The sequence below is a fragment of the Osmerus mordax genome, chromosome 16 (assembly GCF_038355195.1).
Source record: "Osmerus mordax isolate fOsmMor3 chromosome 16, fOsmMor3.pri, whole genome shotgun sequence".
Lineage (NCBI taxonomy): Eukaryota > Metazoa > Chordata > Actinopteri > Osmeriformes > Osmeridae > Osmerus > Osmerus mordax.
In genome coordinates this window covers 2,768,590-2,788,589 of record NC_090065.1, presented here as the reverse complement: position 1 = coordinate 2,788,589, position 20,000 = coordinate 2,768,590, and the positions used below count along the sequence as shown (strand labels likewise).

The 20,000-nt window shown below is 49.7% G+C and overlaps 1 protein-coding gene across 2 annotated transcripts in view; it reads right to left on the bottom strand.

Annotated features, from left to right (window-relative positions):
* LOC136959588 (neuropilin-1a-like) overlaps window positions 1–20,000 on the bottom strand; it is a 40,906-nt gene that overhangs the window by 9,056 nt on the left and 11,850 nt on the right. For both annotated transcript variants that reach the window (XM_067253969.1, XM_067253970.1), the window contains exons 3-9: window positions 17,779–17,960; window positions 13,700–13,927; window positions 11,130–11,288; window positions 8,074–8,240; window positions 2,246–2,401; window positions 1,970–2,114; window positions 677–1,008 (exon numbers count right to left, since the gene is read on the bottom strand). In XM_067253969.1, coding sequence (XP_067110070.1) covers window positions 677–1,008; window positions 1,970–2,114; window positions 2,246–2,401; window positions 8,074–8,240; window positions 11,130–11,288; window positions 13,700–13,927; window positions 17,779–17,960 — 1,369 coding nt within the window. The remainder of the gene's footprint in view (window positions 1–676; window positions 1,009–1,969; window positions 2,115–2,245; window positions 2,402–8,073; window positions 8,241–11,129; window positions 11,289–13,699; window positions 13,928–17,778; window positions 17,961–20,000) is intronic.

Below are 20,000 nucleotides of genomic sequence, written 5' to 3'. Positions count from 1 at the left end.
TCTGTTAGGGGACATATGAACATGGTTATCCCCCGTCGTGTTCAGCTAGCACCACACCGCCTGACACCACTGCTAGCCTGGTCTGGACTTCTTATATTTCATTCTGGAACCTTGTATCAAAGGGAATCCTGGTGAGGAAGTACTTCATAAACCGACTGCTGTGTGTGTGGGTGTGTGTGGTGGGTGTGTGTGTGTGGTGTGTACGTGTAGCGTGTGTAAATAGCATGTGTGTGTGTGTGAGGTGCGGCGGCTGCAGAAGACGTGCTTCCTGTGGGTGTTTGAAGCCTGCTGGCTGTGAGAGAGACAGAGACAGGAAGCAGGAGAGGAGAGCGTCTCTGGATCACACAACCATCTGGAGGAGAGGGAGTGTGGACGCATGTAGAGAGGCATGGACACTGGGCTGGTGTGTGTGTGTGCGTGCGTGAGTGTGTGTGTGTGTGTGCGTGCGTGCGTGTATGTGAATTAAATCAAGTCTCTGAATGAAAGCCTGAATCAACCAACTGATTAATCAATGAAGCAACCAACCGATAAGGGATTCATTCATTTTGTAGTTATTTACGATACTGATCTTGAAACGAACTAACTAGCGAACTAACGAACCAACAAACTGTTTCACTATACTTGTAATGACATCTGGTCCAGTCAAGACCAGACACACTCACACACACTTCCCTACCTTGGGCTTGGTTCCGTTATCCTCCTTCACCATGGTCCAGTCCGCCCCGTCGAGGCTGTGACCCACCCTGAACCTCTTCATGAACACATTCTTGTCCCGGTGCCTGCCGCCCTGCACCACTAACCCGGTTAGCACCTTCTCCTGGCCCAGGTCCACCTGCAGCCACTCGTTCCTGAAGGGCTGCCGGATTTGCTGCCCGGTCCATCCCGCCCGCCCCGTCAGCAGGCGGGCGTTCTCCGCCACCCAGTCCCGCTCGGCGTGAGACGAGGCGCTGATCTGGCCGTCGGCGATCTGGCCAGAGAGCATGCCCAGCATCCCTGAGCACGGGTAGTCTGGGGAAGGGAGGGCGGGGTTAGTGAGGGGGACGCTTGTTTTAGGGGCGCTGGAATCTGAGGAACCATGGTACAGTGCATCCAGACTTCTCGTTAAACAGGGGAAATGTTGCAAGCGAGTGTGTGTGAGGTGAATTCTGATTTGGATGTGCACTGGCATGAGTACACACACACACACAGCCCCCAGAGACTGGCTGTGTCATTTCAGCTTCTTAATCATCTTCTCCGAGCGGGCTACACTCGACTCACAGCACAGGGAAGACTCACTGATCCACTGACTCGCTGGGTCTCTCTCGGTAGCTGAAGAGTCACGGCTGTTCTCCGCTCAACACAGAAAGAACAGTGACTCATCTCTATTCTTCCACCGTGACCTCACCCTCCCTGAGTCTGGTTCATCTCTAGAAACAGACATTGTTCTCAATAAAGGGCAATATCTGATGGTTTGACTGTTTACTTGCTGTGAAGACAGTTTGAGTCAGCTTGAGTCACAATGTGGTTTTGTGTGAGAGGAAACAGAGAGGGAGTAGGTACAGTATGTGTGTGTTTGTACATGTGTGTGTGTGTGCGTATATTTGGAGTGTGTATGACTGTACATGTGTGTCTAGGTGCGTGTGTGAGTGTGTGCAATGTGTGCGAGCATGCATATCTGTGTGCGTATGTGTCTCTGTGTGTAAGTGTGTGTGTGTGTGTGTATACGTGTCTCTGTGTGTGTGTGTATTTGTGTGTCTGCTGGGGTCAGATGGCTAAGCGGTTTGGGAGTCGGGCTAGTAATCTGAAGGTTGCCAGTTCAATTCCCGTCCGTGCAAAATGACGTTGTGTCCTTGGGCAAGGCACTTCACCCTACTTGCCTCGGGGGAATGTCCCTGTACTTACTGTAAGTTTCTCTGGATAAGAGCGTCTGCTAAATGACTAAAATGTAAATGTCTCTGTGTGTGTGTGCGGGAGCGGCCAGGACACCGACCTGAGGTCCTGCAGCCGTACACTTCGAAGCGCATGCAGATGCCCTGCTCCCAGGACATGGGCCGCACGCGCACGTAGCGAGCCAGCGTCTGCTTGGGCAGGAAGCTGCGTGCCTCGTCCGTGGGATTGTGGTTCCCCTGGAAGATCTGGAACCCACACAGAGAACAAGACGTCAGCCCCCCGCTAGAGAGAGTCACCGCTCGGTCAGGAGGCCCGCGCTGTGGCAGGGTTCTGCACCCACAGGTTTGTCCTTTTTCTAGAAGGTTCTGAGTTCTACCTTCTGCTTGGAGCCCTCCTTCACGGTGACCCAGTCGTCCCCGTTGGAGCTCACGTCCACCTTGTAGGAGCGAACAAAGTAGTGCTTCTTGGTCTCCTTGGAAATGGCTCCCTGCGTGCCCACGGCCGAGATGAAGCGCAGGAATCCCAGATCCACCTGGAGACACAGAGACACACCTGGGTGAGAGGTCACCTCCACACACCTGGGTGAGAGGTCACCTCCACACACCTGGGTGAGAGGTCACCTCCACACACCTGGGTGAGAGGTCACCTCCACACACCTGGGTGAGAGATCACCTCCACACACCTGGGTGAAGAGATCACCTCCACACACCTGGGTGAGAGGTCACCTCCACACACCCCTACAGCTACCGTAGGGTAGGCCTGAGGTCTGACAAGTGGTAGAGCGGTCTGTAGGAAGGGAGACAGTTTATGGGATTAGAAGTGGTGGAAAAGTTACAGTTGGAGAGTTGGTTTTCAGTTTAAAAAAATTCTGTCAGTCAGAAAGTCTGTTTTGCTTGGTGGTTGTTCAAAAAACGCAAGATGGCCACTTGCCTCTGCATTGTTCCTGGAGGGTAAGATTCCGGAGCAAGATAAAGTAAATGTGTGTGTGTATGTGTGTGTTGTCAAACACACTTAGTGAGAAGGTTCTAGACAGATTGCGTGTGAGAACCGGGTCTCTATCAGTCTGAACCAATTTCACGGTTGTCTGACAGCATCACTAATGAGCAGGGTGTGATGAATTGACTGTGTTTATTTGTGTGTGTGTGTGTGCTTTTAACACAAACCACGGGGATTGCTTGCGAGTGACCTTTGACCCGGGCCCTGTACATTCACAACCAGACAAACGTAAACAACAACAAACATGCATGACTCAACCTCCCACGTGAGACCGACAGCACCAGAGGCCACTCTGACTAGACCTGTCTGAGTCTGGTCAGGCTACTGACTGTAGAATTGTAGAAACAGACAGTCTTGGATAACGTTAACTTCATGTGAACAGGTCCTCGCCCCTTTTTAAAACTCACAGGATTCGTGTTTTGGGGAATTCCAAGGTTTTTTTGGGGTCTGAAAGCAGAAACTGGATAAGTTAAAACTGTCCACTTTTAGACTGAAACAACGACTTTGTTTATGTTCTTGTCTTCATTCTATTAACAATTGCACTGGCCCAAATGTCTCTAAATAAACTTCCAAGAACTTACAGGAAGTCAGTCAGGCACTTACACATGAAGTGAACTAGTTCCGGCTTATGTTGAAACCAACAGCTCAACTGTGACATGACACTGGTGATACAGCACCCTTGAGTTATGTATAGTGTAAATGTGGGTGTGTAATTACATCATCAGAGACCGCAAAGACAGTTGGACTGGAAGATTCTCCTGATTTAGCCTCTCTCTCTTTCCTCTCTCTCCTTCTCTGTCTTCTCTCTTTCAATCTATCTTGGTCTCTCTCTCTTTCCCCCTCTCTCTGCCCCCCCCCCCCAGGGGTGTCTCTCTCTCTCTCTTCTCTAGGAAAATGAAGGAAATAGTTTCCCAGGGGGGGGGTGTGGGCCGGGTAACCAACAGAGCAGCAGGAGTTTTGAGGGGATGCAGAGTTCCCAGCCAGAGTCAGACACGGATTCAGAACTGAGAACGCCGGGGGGGTTCTGAGAACGTTTGGAACACGGAACACAAGCGAGGCACAATTCCAAAAGACTGTTCGAAAACTCCACCAGGAAAAACGTGACACTGACCACATACATCTGTAACAACTCCTCCACATCCTGCCCCTGCGCCTGCCAGACAGAAACTTTCACGCGGCGTCACGACAACAATGCACTGCCAAAGACGAGTCTTGACTGTCTCCTGTGTGACAGGGAAGCCCTCCAGTGTTCAGTCCTGGCCCACCGTTCCCCCCTACGTCTCCTCCAGCCAGGCCTCGTCCTCCAGGCTTCCTCTGAGCTGAATCAGGGACCTAATCACTCCCCCATATTCTAATTACTCAACACTTGGCACCGACGATGACGGTTTGAAAATAGTCTCGCTCAGGTCTTTAATGGAGAAAACAATGGAAGGGAGGGGGGCTGGAGGGAGGGGGTGGAGGGGGGGCTGGAGGAGGAGGGGGGGTGTAGGTGGGGGTGGAGAGGGGGGTGTAGGGAGGGGGTGGAGGGGGGGCTGGAGGTGGGGGGGGGTGTAGGTGGGGGTGGAGAGGGGGGTGTAGGGAGGGGGTTCATTCAAGCAGTCTGTGACTAAACGAGATTGAACAAAAACATTGGCACTTCCTTCAAAAAACAGGATATTGATGTGTTGTTTTTTTCTTTCTCTCAAGAGGAAAGCATACTTGTAATCAGTGGGCTGTGACCCACATTCTTTGTCGGATTTCTCTTTCTGTGTTTTCTTAAGAAAGTGCCGTATCTAGGAGTGAGACGGGCCAGCTCAGAGGAGAGAGAGAAGGAGAGGGAGAAGGAGAGGGAGAGGAAGAGGGAGAAGGAGAGGGAGAGGGAGAAGGAGAGGGAGAAGGAGAAGGAGAGGGAGAGGGAGAGGGAGAAGGAGAGGGAGAAGGAGAAGGAGAGGGAGAGGGAGAGGGAGAGGGAGAGGGAGAAGGAGAGGGAGAGGGAGATGGAGATGGAGAGGGAGAGGGAGAAGGAGAGGGAGATGGAGAGGGAGAAGGAGAGGCAGAGGCAGAGGGAGAAGGAGAGGGAGAAGGAGAGGGAAAGGCAGAGGGAGAGGGAGATGGAGAGAGAAGGAGAAGGAGAGAGAGATGGAGAGGGAGAGGGAGAAGGAGAGGGAGAGAGAGAAGGAGAAGGAGAAGGAGAGAGAGATGTAGAGGGAGAGGGAGATGGAGAGGGAGATGGAGAGGGAGAGGGAGAAGGCCCGCGACCGCATGTTCGGACCGCGAGATGTTTGGTGAGGCGGGAAAAAACAGCACATGTTGCTTCTCTTGCTGAAGACGAAGCCTTGAAGTGACATTGCCACCCAGTGCACAGCCAGCAGCGCGTGGGCGGGTGACCCGGTCCACACAGACCACTCGGACCAGGCCTCAAGCCAGAGCAGCAGTGTTTCTAACAGGGAAAATATGCGAGAAACACAAGAAATGGCGAGGAAAAAAATTAAATAAACAGCAAGGGAAGCCAGGAGAAAGGGTGTGTGTGAAATCAAAGCGTTGGAAAAAACAAACCAGCTAGCTACAGACACGGCTATAGCGGCTACTGGGTGGAGGGGAAACAGCAGCAGTCAGCGCTAACAACCCTGCCCCCTTTAAATCATAAACTATTTAACAAGGAACTGGTTACACTGGGCTATTTCTTACCCTGACAGGGCAAATAAGCTTGAGCCAAACACCTAACAGGGAACTCTTCTCGTTTTTCAGCATTTAGCCTCTGAGATATCCCCGAGTTCAAGCCCTCGCCCTGTCAGTGCCTGTCCCTGGCCTACGGATCTAGAGTTACCGGCTGATTTGTGTCAGAGCTTCCTGTATCGGCATTTTCAGGTTCTTCACTCCAGTCTGGAGTTTCTCAAAGCAACTCGGAAGACAGGAGATTCTACAGGGACCCTGGAGGATTCTTTGTTTTCACATTTCTGTCTTTTAAAATAAAACTCCAAATGTGTTTTCCAGATGCATACTGCTCTCTCGCCCTCCCCTCTCTCTTTTTTTTATGTTTTCCTGATTGCGTCACACAGATGAGACAAAAGTTTCTCTTCAAGCAGAAGACGTTTATAAATACCGTGACTAGAAGAGGAAGGAAATATTTCCTGAGTTGACCTCATAGCTTTGAATAACATGTCAATCTACAGCAAAATGCCATATTGGAGATAGATCTTCTCTATGAACCGGAATGGCTGACAGTTGGACCAATATTGGATGAAACTAACCTTCCAGAGTCTCAACTTTAATCATATATAGAGGATATTGAAATCAATAATAATCAATAATAAAAATAATCAAAGTGCACTCCACATATACGTTTGATTTATCATAACGGGGTGCAAAGTGACTGTCCTGTCCTCGACCATCCTAAATGCTCGTGCAAACTCATCGAAATAACGTTATGAATGATAGCAGTCTGAAAATAGGATCAATAAAACATAAACGTCTCAAAATGACGAATAGGGGCGTGTGTGGTGAAGGCACATGTGCATGAATTAACCATCCCATAATAGTCGTCTGAAGTAAGATGAATGGAGATCTGAGGAAAGCCACACCATGCTGGACATGGGCTAGGCTGCGCACCATACTTAATCAAATAAAATGGAAAATTCTGTCCGCAAAAACACCAGTCGTAACTCAGACGCCTTGCGAAAGCAGAGGGCCCAGAACAGCAGAGTTACTTAGTCTATAAATCACTCTGTCAGAAGGCGCCTCTATGCTGCTACACTGCGAGGAGAACTCGAACAATGTACAGTAGTTACTTTTTTTTTTTTTTGCACCAGAGAGCATCGACTAAGACAAACTGCTTGACCCAAGTGGTTCAAGGACCAGAAATGTTCCGATGAGTCTACAAGGGGAGACAGGTCTTTGAGATTCATTCTAATACAGCCAATTAAATCAATTATGAATGTAGCCAATTAAATTAATACATATGAATACAGCCAATTAAAGCAATCCTACAGCCTATTAGCTCAACACATTTGAATTTAGCCAGTTAAATCAATACATCTGAACACAGCCAATTAAATAAAAAATGTCAAAGGACCAACAAGTGACCTCAGAGTCCAGATCGACCTGTGTCTCTGTGAGATCCCTGAACCAGAAGGTGTACACCCAGTATCTTCACAGCCTGAACCCAGTCACCCCAGCCAGGGAACACAGTCACCCCAGTGTTTGTACTCTCATGATCCCTCCACTCACCCAAGAAGGAATTCCCCAGACAGACAATAACCTCTCTCTGAGGGAAAAGCTAATGCTAGTTCAAGCTGTGAGACTGACTTCCTGTGAGACTGCATCAAATCCCACAGGAAGGAAGTACTGGTGTGTTCTCACCGTCAGGGGCATTGTGGGTCTTCCTCCTAGTTCCTGTCCACCACAATAGGCCGGGACTGGTGCCCCGCCCTGTTTGGGTTAGGGTTAAGTATAAGACCTCTCCTATCTTCCTTCACTCCCTCAGAACATCCTAGATAAGACACTGGGGATGGGAGTGTGTGTGTGTGTGTGTGTGTGTGTGTGCATGTCGGTGGGAGTGTGTGTGTGAGGGGGGGGTACGGGTTAAGTAAATAAACGAAAAATAACTCAGTACTGCAAGCCAATTTCCCTCCAATGACCACCACGTGAACAGGCTTCAGGGAGAAGTCGTGATGTTGTGCAGATTGAACCGGATGAGTCCGGTTTATGACAGGAGAAGGGCAGTGTACGTTAGCCCTGGAGGCGAGATGCTACAGGACTTGCTGGTGGCGGGGACATACATAAGATAAACAGGCGCCTCGCTCCCGTACTTATAAATAGCCACATACGAGTCCTCGTGTTTGTGTTATGCTTTCAAAGCAGGGATGGGTTGCGATGTGCCACATTGTGCACACTGTACTTCACTGTAACAGTAGCTAGTGATGTGGCTTATTTTGGTGGTGAGATTATTTACGTCTTTGACTAAATGACAAACTCACAGAAACTTTTTTGGTGAAGGCTGGTTTGATCTTCTGATCGGCATGTTTTTTTTAACCCTTTGTTAACATGAAGCTTTTATTAATAAATGTTTTTACCCCTTTTTAATCCATCGGCTCACAATATTGCAGTGACGCCTAGCCTTTGTCTTACAGAAGGCCTACCTCACTGTAATCATGCTATAGGTAGCGTGTAACTAACTTGGCAGTATCCATGCTATTGATCAGTTTAGCGGCTAGTTAGCTCATAGCCTACCTGTATCCACTCCCTGGCGGAGTCGTCCGAGGGCGTCCATCCGTTCTCCTTGTAGTTGAGACGTGATCGCTCCGGCGCCCAGTTGGGGTTGTACTGTGAAGAAGCGCTGATCTGGTCAGAAGTGATCTCCCCTGACTCCATGCCCATAGCTTCCACACACGCAAAGTCTGTTGGCAACAGAGGATGTGGAAATGATTTAGCAAACAGTGTAGCCTATAGCCTACATCCTGTCGACAGTTATATTTTGGCCTATCGCTTTACTCGTGGAATGACATGCTAACAATGATTAGTGTGACCGATTACAGACAGGTATTGGATGATTGAGTGGAACATTTGTAGGCGACCAGTTGATACGTCGTTGACTCCGAACATTCACAACCTAGTGACTTATTTACATTTACATTTAGTCATTTAGCAGACGCTCTTATCCAGAGCGACTTACAGTAAGTACAGGGACATTCCCCCCGAGGCAAGTAGGGTGAAGTGCCTTGCCCAAGGACACAACGTCAGTTGGCATGACCGGGAATCGAACTGGCAACCTTCGGATTACTAGCCCGATTCCCTCACCGCTCAGCCACCTGACTTATGTAAATAGATAACAATAAACGTATTGAGAAATGCCATTCTAGCGACATGAGATATGGGAACTTCCTTGGGACTTGAACGCAACTCTGAATTCCCCTCAGATAGAAGCAATTCAGATAAGAGTAATGGATTTCTACTGTGATTTATCCGGAAAAAAATGTCCCAGCTGTTTCCCTCCGCTTAGCAGAAATAAGAGAGCGTGGTCATGTATTTCTCAACCATGCCTACTGGGAGATTACACTCCAGAAGGACTTCTCAGTTGAGAGATCCACTCCAAATATTCAAGCTGGAACTTCCAAAGAGTGTGCAGCTCTTCAGAAGTTCTTGTAAATGTTTTTCACGAGCCGTCCCCCCAGATGACCCGTCCTTCAATGTTAGTGTCTGGGAGCTGACACAGCCCTGGGGGTTGCTGCCCTGTCTGACACACACACACACACACTCACACACACACACACACACACACACACACACACACACACACTCACACACACACACACTCACACACACACACTCTCACACACACACACACACGCACACACACACACTCACACACTCTCACACACACACACACACGCACACACACACACTCACACACTCACACACACACACGCACGCACGCACACACACACTCACACGCACACACACACTCACACACACACACACACTCTCACACATACACACACACACACACACACACACACACACACACACACACACACACAGACAGACAGGGAGTCAGGGCCAAAAGCTAATTCCACTCTAGTGTGTTCTTTTAAGGATGCTCCCAGCAGGGGCTATGGGTTGCACAGCATGTGTGTCTGTGTGTGTCTGTGTGTGTGTGTGAGTGTGTGTGAGTGTGTGTGTGTGTGTTGTGTGTGAGTGTGTCTGTCTGTGTGTCTGTGTGTTGTGTGTGAGTGTGTATGTTAATGGAGGGGTGGGGGGCGGCTGGAGACGCAAGGTCTGCCTGACCCCCCCTGACACTCACAGCCCACAAAAACACAAACTTGTCACAACATTGTAAACACAGGCCCAGATTCCCCCCCCCACCCCCCAGACCAGGGAGCCACTGAAACAGGGAGCTAATTCTCTCCTATCTATTCATGAGGCATTAGACCTGGACTTGACTGATATCACACCACCCAAATCACCATCCTCAAAGACCTTATCTGACACATATTCTCTCGCTCTCTTGCTCGCTCTCGCTCTCTCTCTCTCTCCTTCTCCTCACATCACAGTCACAGCATGAGGTGCTGATGACAGGCGAGATAAGATAAAGACGTTTGGAAGAAAGTGAAGAAATAAAGATATCTGACAACTATCTTCTTTTATTTTGCGCTGTCCTCCCAAGTAATGAAAAAAACTTATTAGGAAAGTTTTCCAAAAGAGTTTGGGGAATACACACACACATACACATACACACACTAACATATAACATACACACACACACACATACACACACTAACATATAACATACACACACACATACACATACACACACTAACATATAACATACACACACACATACACATACACACACTAACATATAACATACACACACACATACACATACACACACTAACATATAACATACACACACACACATACACATACACACACTAACATATAACATACACACACACACATACACATACACACACTAACATATAACATACACACACACACACACACACAAAGTGATAGTAAATGTTGTGTAAAAGTTGATGTGATTCGGTTCACTAGGGGGCCTTCATTTCAATCTGTCACGCCTAGCTGGAGAACTGGTGATGGGAGAACTCATCCCTCCACACGTATGGGTCCGCTGTGAAAACACTACTGCTGGCCAGGCCTCTGTGTGTGTGTGTGTGTGTCTGCAAGGCAGAGTGTGTGAGACTAAGTGTGTAAGAATAGGTGTGTATTTGTCATGGAAAGAATGTGTGTGTCGACAGCCATCTGGGATAATTAGAGCTGTGTCTTAACACCAGCTCTCCTCTTAGCCAATCCGGAGAACTGCTTTTTGGACAGATTAACATCTGATGGGGGACCTGTGTGCACCAAAACAAACACATGTACGCGCACACACACACATACTCATACACAAGCGTGTACGCTCAGGAGCACACACACACGCATTCCTTCACAGGGTGAACGAGTCAGGTGACCCGGATGTTCCTCTGGGGCCCTAAATTATCCGCAGTAATCTGGGGAAATTCCAACATGACAGTCTTCGTGAAATCGTTCATCTGGACTGATAGCACAGACCCCACAAACACGCCAGCAACTACAAAAACACTGCAAAAGGGGAAAGATCTAACGGTCATCAACAACCAAATGACACAGGCACACAATCCAACTCTGCTCCACAACTACAGTGGAAACACATGTTCTGTGTTCTGACTGGAGAGAGGGTGGTGCAGAGAGGGTGGTGCAGAGAGCGTGAGTGTTGTACGTGTGTAAGCTGCGCCCAGACTCACCCTCCGAGGCCTCGGGCCGCTCGCGGACCGTGTAGTTGGCAGAGAAGCCCTCCTTGGCGATGGCGTTGTCCGTGGTGATGGTCATGGACAGGATGCCCGTGTAGGAGATGACACGGCCCGGGGAACTCTGACCACAGTAGCGCCCGATGTGGGGGCCCACTGGAGGGGAGAGGGGGAAGGAGGAAAGAAGAGAATAGTGGAAGGGTAGGAAGAGATAGAAGAGAGATACGGACAGATGGAGAGAGAGAGAGAGAGAGAGAAGGGAGAGAGAGAGAGAGAGAAGGGGGAGAGAGGAAGCGAGAGGAGGGAGGTGAGAAATAAAGAGAGAGAGGGATAGGTAGAGAGATGGAGAGAGAGAGAGATATAGAGAGAAGGGAGAGAGAGGAGGGAGGTGAGAAATAAAGAGAGAGAGGGTTAGGTAGAGAGAGAGAGATATAGAGAGAAGGGGGAGAGAGGAGGGAGGTGAGAAATAGAGGGAGAGAGGGATAGGTAGAGAGATGGAGAGGGAGGGAGATATAGAGAGAAGGGAGAGAGAGGAGGGAGGTGAGAAATAGAGAGAGAGAGGGATAGGTAGAGAGATGGAGAGAGAGAGATCAGAAGAGGAGAGAGAGGAAGAAATTGGAAAAAGAAGAGGTTGATGAAAAAAGAAAGGGGAAGAGAGGAGGAAAAGAGAAATCCGTCAGCTTCATCAACACTAAGCAACTAAAGTATCAGTCTCCAGTCCTCTATTTCTTATTGGCTAATAAGAAAACATGACCTACTTAAAACCACAAAGTCAGAACACTTAGAAAATATAGAATGTGAATATAGATTCGACAACTCCTCCCCTCTCACTTGTCATTTGGGGTGTGGTGTGCCAGCCAGGTAACTGGCACATTCCCAGGGTTCCTCACTTACACCTGCCACAGGTGTCACATTCCCAGGGTTCCTCACTTACACCTGCCACAGGTGTCACATTCCCAGGGTTCCTCACTTACACCTGCCACAGGTGTCACATTCCCAGGGTTCCTCACTTACACCTGCCACAGGTGTCACATTCCCAGGGTTCCTCACTTACACCTGCCACAGGTGTCTGCCTCGCCACTCATATCCCTTGTCTGCTAGCATAGATTCCCTTTTATGTTTTTATTTGTTTAGCAGATGCTTTCATCCAAAGGGACGTACAAATGGTGCATGTAGAAAGTACAACCGAAGGCCGAGTGTCAGAGGCGCTTGGTTCTAACAATGTTTCTCAGCTCGGATACGAAAGAAAGAAGCTGGGGTTCCATCATTGAAATTTACATTTAGTCATTTAGCAGACGCTCTTATCCAGAGATACTTACAGTAAGTACAGGGACATTCCCCCCGAGGCAAGTAGGGTGAAGTGCCTTGCCCAAGGACACAACGTCAGTTTGCATGATCGGGAATCGAACCGGCAACCTTCTGATTAATAGCCCGATTCCCTAACCGATCAGCCATCTAACCCCCCATCAAGCTCGTCTTGAGCCGTTACCTGAAGTATTCTTTCTGAGCCGTTTCAACGATCAAACGGTTTTAGGGTCAGAAAAGAGTTCATGTTTTCAGAAGACTGCAGCGTTTGTGCCTTCACATACACCGCACGCTGTACAAACACGCTACTCCGGACCATCTCACACATACACCGCACGCTGTACAAACACGCTGCTCCGGACCATGTCCCAGAGATCTGTCTCGCTTCATCATCCGGGACCTACATTGTCTGTTATCTTTGTTGTCACACACACACACACTGTCACACACATACACACACACACACTGTCACACACACACACACTGTCACACACATACACACACATACACACACACACACTGTCACACACATACACACACACAGAGCGTTGGCAGACATGATAAGCAGAGAACACACAGGTCTGGAGGGAGGAGGGAGCCAGCAACGTGATGTTTGCTGGCGTCACCTGAAAGCGAGCGCTTGTGCGGGTCGGCCTTTTCTTTAGAGCCGCGCCAGTCATCTGGTTGGCATGGCGCCAGGATCGAGGAGGAAGTCCTCTGATGCCAGCCAATCAGAGAGGTGGGCATCTGGGAACCATGGCGCCCTGGCATTCATCAGAAGACTCACAATCTATAGACTTCCTGTCTTTCTCTCTGAGCCGGAGACCAATCACGCAACAATGCAGTCTGGGAAATGTAGTCCAGAGGGGAAACACATCATGGGGGCATAATGGACATTCTGTCTCATTGATCTGTACTGTTAATGCCTGCAGGGCTCAGGGGAAGGATGCTTTGTTGTCGATAAAAAGCTCAGTCTTGTTCTAGTTCTCCTCATCGCATTTTCTTTTCTTTTTTTCTGTCTGTCTTCCCCCCCCTCTCTCTGTCTCTCTGTCTCTCTGTATCTCTGTATCTCTCTCTCTCTCTGTCTCTCTCTGTCTCTCTCTCTCTTTTCTTTCACCCTCGGTTCGGACCCACCCACCCCCTCCCTCTCCCCTCCTCTCTCCCTCCTTCCACCCTCACAACCCCATCACTCACTTCCTCTCCTCCCCTCCTTCCCCTCTCTCCTTCCTGTCACTCTCCCTCCTCCCCTCGCTCCCCCTCACCTGTGGGATAGCCGTCCCAGATTTCCAGCCAATCGTAGCGGCAGATGGCTCCTGGGGGCGGAGTCGTGTCAGGCTCCATGTCGAAGCTGTCGAACTCCACCAGAATCTCTGCCATCTTGGGGGCGAAGATCATGAAGGTGCAGTCCAGGTTGTTGGGGTACTTGTCTGGGAAGCCCGGGGTCCTAATCACCCCTCTGGAGGCAGTGAAGTTCCTGGAACACTCAGGTCCTGAGGAGATGGGAGGACACGTTTAAAAAATATTTATACAATATATTTGTCATTTTCTGATTTAATACAATCCGTTACATTTTAATGTCATTTTTTGAGAATTCATTTGACATTCAATGCAATTAACATTAAACAATTTTCTGTTATTTTCTGTTGTACTCTATTATTTATTTTTTAGACACTCAAGGATGAAAGTCAAGCAAACAAAACATCAGGTCAAAATAATGTCACACATTATGTGTGCTCTAGCTCCGTCCTACAGCAGATTAAATGACATACAGGAGACACAAATCCAAACACAAATCCAGCTATGTCTTGTATTACCGGAACTGTTTCCAATTCACTTTTATCAGACAATCAAGGAAGCGTCTTTCAATTTGCTGATTGGCCCCTTGGTGCCAGAGTGTGTTTCTGTCTGTGTTTTGACTGGGGAGGGGAAGGGGGAATGGTATTTATTGAGCGCAGACGCAGAGACTTGTTTATGGAGACCAACAAACCCCCTCATCACCTATCACCGTCTCCACCCCCTCACCCCACCCCCATGCAACCCCTGACCCCTGCCTCCCTCCATCCTCTCCCTCCCTCCTCGCTCCCCTGCCTCCCTCCCTCCCCTGTGTGTATGTATATGTACTCTAACATGTAAGTCCTTCACCGAACCCTCTCTAGACCAACTCCTCTTCCCTCCACAGGGAGACCCTCATCTAAGCCGCAGTTTGAAGTGGTGACGGAAAAATTGGCGTTTTCCAAAACCGCCAGACATGTGTTTTTGGTTAGAGGAAGCCAGAGAAAGCGTAGTAAGAGGAGAGAAGCAGACGAATATAGAGCCTCAGACCCTGAAGAGGACTCGTATCTATCATTTATCAAAACCACAGACGCATATTATGTGGTGAATGAGGGGCGGGGCTCCCGAGGATGTGACCAATCATTATCCCCCCCCATATTCATTAGTCAGGGGTTGCGCCCCCTGTGATTCGCTATCTTTAACACAAATGGTGCTTGTCAGACAGCATTATGGGAAATGTTTATGACAATCTAGCAGCGTTCCTTTTCTTTTGGTAATGATAGACTTTGAGGGAGAGGGAGTGAATAAATGTAATGTAAAGAGAGAGAGAGAAAGAGTGGAAGGGAGAGAGAGAGGGAGGCAGGGAAAGGTTGAGAGAGAGGAAGGGAGGGAGGGAGGGAGGGAGGGAGGGAGGGAGGGAGAAAGAGGGAGGGTACTAGAGTCAGATTAAGAGAGTGAAAGCTGAGGGACAGAGATGCCCCACGTCTCCATGGGAACGGTGATGGAGGGGAAGTTACAATATGCTGCTGGTCATGCACGAGATGTTAAATGTTCCAGGAGGGACATGTAACATGTCATGTAGCTGATGCCACTGTCGTTTTGAACACAGGTGGAGACGACCCACATACAGCCCTCAATACGCACGCACGCACGCACAAACACACACACGCTCATACGCACACACACCAACACATATACACACGTGTACTAACACACATTCACACACACACACACGCACAGTCCCCCTCCCTGTCCTAGATTCTGCAGTCCTTTCTCTGCCAGAGCATCCATCTCGTGTGTGGGTCACCTCTGGAGGCTCCAAGGACAAACAGGCCATTAGCTAAATGAGCCTGGGGTTTCCTGCACCTGTCTGGTCCACACACAAACACACACATACACACTCAAATACTCACGCACACACACACTGAAACATGCACACACACACACACACAAACATGCATACACATACACACACACTGAAACATGCACACACACACATACACACACACATGCACACACATGCACACACACACACACACACACACTGAAACATGCACATACACACACACACACACTGAAACATGCACACACACACACGTGCGCTTTCACCCATACAAGCTTCCCTTGGTTCCGTCAGAGCGGTAGCTGAGATGGGCAGGAAGAGAACAAGAAAACAGGAAGCCGGGTGCTTTTGTCTCCCAGAACGCAGGACGTGGTCGTGGGCGGCACACAGGGGACCAGAGACAACGAGGGGACGGCCCGGGCCTCTCCAGAGACAACCGCTAACCCGCTCTCCTCACATCACCGCCTCGCATCATAGAGGAAAGAACTAGAACTCTGGAACAGTTGGAACACGATTGCCTCGCATCACAGAGGAAAGAACTAGAACTCTGGAACAGTTGGAACACGATTGCCTCGCATCACAGAGGAAAGAACTAGAACTCTGGGACAGTTGGAACACGATTGCGGTGTCACCAGTCAGTTCAATCTGCCAACCTTTTCGCACAGGGTCTCCCTCTGGATTTTCCAGACTAGGCCGACAAGTTCATCACTCAGACACAGAAGCAAACAGCTGGTGTTTCTACACTCACGTCCAGCCAGTCCTCTCTAATGTGTGTCCATGGAAAGAGAGCCTGGAGCTGTTTCCCCCGAAAAGGGTCCTAAAGACCTTGGCTATGGGCCCCAAAGGACTCATCCATAGAGGGCGTGTTTAGGGGAGCGCTGGATTCCTCTTTATTGAACTGCTGACCATTGGCATCAATTCAAGTGGACCCAGGAGGCCTGATGATAAGATGGATGATAGCCTTTATGATAGCCTGGATGATGGCCTTTATGATAGCCTGGATGATGGCATGGATGATTGCATGGATGAGAGTCTGGATGATGGCCTGGATGATACTCTGGATGATGGCCTGGATGAGAGTCTGGATGATGGCCTGGATGATAGTCTGGATGATGGCCTGGATGATGGCCTGGATGATAGTCTGGATGATAGTCTGGATGATAGCTTGGATGATGGCCTGGATGATAGCTTGGATGATGGCCTGGATGATAGGGATGTGAAGCAGGGGTAACTGAGTTCCTTCCCTCACTGTCCAACAACGACAGGAATGTTTACACAAGCCTGTGTGCCCAGCATCCTGTTCCACTGGGGAAAACAGGGCCCAGCCCAGTCTGAGACTCTGGGCTCGTTTGGTCCAGTCTGAAACTCTGAGCTCGTTTGGCCCAGTCTGAGACTCTGGGCTCGTTTGGTCCAGTCTGAAACTCTGAGCTCGTTTGGCCCAGTCTGAGACTCTGGGCTCGTTTGGTCCAGTCTGAGACTCTGGGCTCGTTTGGCCCAGTCTGAGACTCTGGGCTCGTTTGGCCCAGTCTGAGACTCTGGGCTCGTTTGGTCCAGTCTGAGACTCTGGGCTCGTTTGGCCCAGTCTGAGACTCTGGGCTCGTTTGGTCCAGTCTGAGACTCTGAGCTCGTTTGGTCCAGTCTGAGACTCTGGGCTCGTTTGGTCCAGTCTGAAACTCTGAGCTCGTTTGGTCCAGTCTGAGACTCTGGGCTCGTTTGGCCCAGTCTGAGACTCTGGGCTCGTTTGGTCCAGTCTGAAACTCTGAGCTTGTTTGGGCCAGTCTGAAACTCTGAGCTTGTTTGGCCCAGTCTGAAACTCTGGGCTCGTTTGGTCCAGTCTGAAACTCTGGGCTTGTTTGGTCCAGCTCGGAAATCTGGGCTTGTTTGTCTCAGGTTCAGATATGATCTTTGGGAGTAAAGAGTGTTAGAGGTCCTTGTAGACTGTTGTGTTTGCTTGTCAGAACTCCGGCTTTTGTGTCAGATGTTTTACCGTGATTGTGGTCAAGCTAGGGAAGTACTGTTGCAGTCACTCATAAAAAAACAACCAAATTGATCACATTGATTAAAGAGATGAAGAGATAATTAAAAATATATATTTAAAGAAGTCCAACAGAACCACCCCTGACCCCACCTCATCATGCAAAAACAATCCCTTTGTACAAAAGCATCTAATAAAACCAAATCAACTCAAATCAAACAGTATCTGTGTGGGCGTGCGTGGAGGCCGACCTGTCTTGAAGACCTCGTAGCGAACGGAGAACCCGGCTCCGTGCGTCTCGTAGTCGGACACGAACTTGATGAGCAACTGGCCCCCGCTGGAGATGATGGGGGTGGGGGCGATCTTCCCACAGAACTTCCCCAAGGTGGGGGCCTTCTCGTCCCCACCGTTAAACACCTCCACGTAGTCATACCTGGGGGGGGGGGGCAGGGAGGGTGGGGGGGGGGGGGCAGGGAGGGAGGGGGGGGCAGGGAGGGTGGGGGGGGGGGGGGCAGGGAGGGTGGGGGGGGGGGGGCAGGGAGGGTGGGGGGGGGGGCAGGGAGGGTGGGGGGGGGGGAGGCACAGTTAGTTACATGGTACTGGTCTTAAATACTGTATATGGTAATGTATTTCTCCATATGAATCCCATACAACCACCAATGGAACACACCCACATAGCAATAAAGCATACGATATATCGTACGGAACCACATCATGAATAACTAACTCCATGTGTTTTAGTTCGGCCTAGTCGACGACACTGCCTGCTACTGTAGCTCACTTTGCCTCCTCTCTCCCGCAGAGGGCCTGAGTTAGCGTCCCAGAGAACACAGACAGAGACGCCCAGCAGTCCATCTCCTCTCTACTGCTCCCTGGGAGCCAGCGTAGGAGAGACCCTCCCTGGGTTCACCGTCCCACACACCCCGCAGCGTAGGAGAGACCCTCCCTGGGTTCACCGTCCCACACACCCCGCAGCGTAGGAGAGACCCTCCCTGGATTCACCGTCCCACACACCCCGCAGCGTAGGAGAGACCCTCCCTGGGTTCACCGTCCCACACACCCCGCAGCGTAGGAGAGACCCTCCCTGGGTTCACCGTCCCACACACCCCGCAGCGTAGGAGAGACCCTCCCTGGGTTCACCGTTCCACACACCCCGCAATAAATCAAAGCTCGTCTCCGTCGACCTGCGGATGACTTCTAAACCCGTGTCTTCTCCTTGGAAGAAAGTCATCTTTTTGAAGACTAAGTATGATGTGGGGGTTGAGGTCTCCATGATGGCGGGGAGAGAGAGAGCGATCCTGGCAGGATGTGAGTTAGTGGGTGAGTGGAGGAGCTCCGTGGATCAAGAGAGCCTAGAGGATGACTTCATCTGTCTCCGTTATCTATGTGACCCTTCGGCCGAGTCCGTCATTCTTTACAGCCAGAAGCAGGCCTGTTTCGGTCGTCCAGAATCAGGGAGTGTGTCTGTGTGGGAGTGTTTATGTGTGTGTGTGTGTGTGTGAGGGACAAATAGTTGAAATGCCTGTGTGTGTGTGGTATATGAGTGCGTGTGTGAGAAGCAATTGATGTGTGAGTGTGTGGATGGACAAGAGTGTGTGTTGTGTGCGTGTCTGTGTGCGACTGAAAAAGAAATGTGCTGTGAGAAAGTGTGAGAGCCAGACAGACATGGGGTGAAAAAGGAACCCAACCCTGTCTGTCTAAAACACTGGAGCTAATTCAATTACAGGCCCTTTAGACTGGGTGCACCAGCTCGCTCATGTGCGACTGTGGTCTGTGTGTGTGTATGTGTGTGTGTGTGTCACTGCATGTACAGGAGCTAAGAGTGTGAGACTTAAGACGTGATGTTTTTAGTCCAGTCAGACCGCTTCTGTCTGGGGCAGCTGTGGAAACTTTGTCTCAGGTCCGGCCTCCACACATACGACGACTCTGCGAAGATCAGCAGCTTTCACCTGAGCTTCAAACCTGGCGGCCCACGCAACCACACAGACACGGCCAATCTCGGTGAGCTCGCGGAGGAATTTCACTGTTGACGCGGTTTTCTCGCGTCCAACAACGTAATCGCTTCTAAAAAAAAAATATGTTTTTTTTTTAAGCGCTCACAGTGAGGGTTATTTGAGACAACGGTCTTATGCGTTGAGTCTACGGGTTGCCAGGTTTGTTTTCTCTAGCAGATCTTTGGATTTGGGTTTCTCTGTATAAACCACACAGTGGACACATGTGAAGCATGTGAACTAACGGACGTCGACCACATAAACTCTTTAAGTAACATTAACATACTGGGGGTGGGGGGGGGGGGGGGGCTCCTGGGATTCGCTAGTGAGGAGGGCAAAGGTAAACTGGAGCACTCTCAAATTCCTAAACGCCTCCTCCTTTTAATAACATCAGGGTGTATCCTTGTGTTTCAGTTTATTTGTGTTAATTCTACTGTAATTTCTCGTAACGAGCTACGCTAACAAACAACGAAGAAAATGAA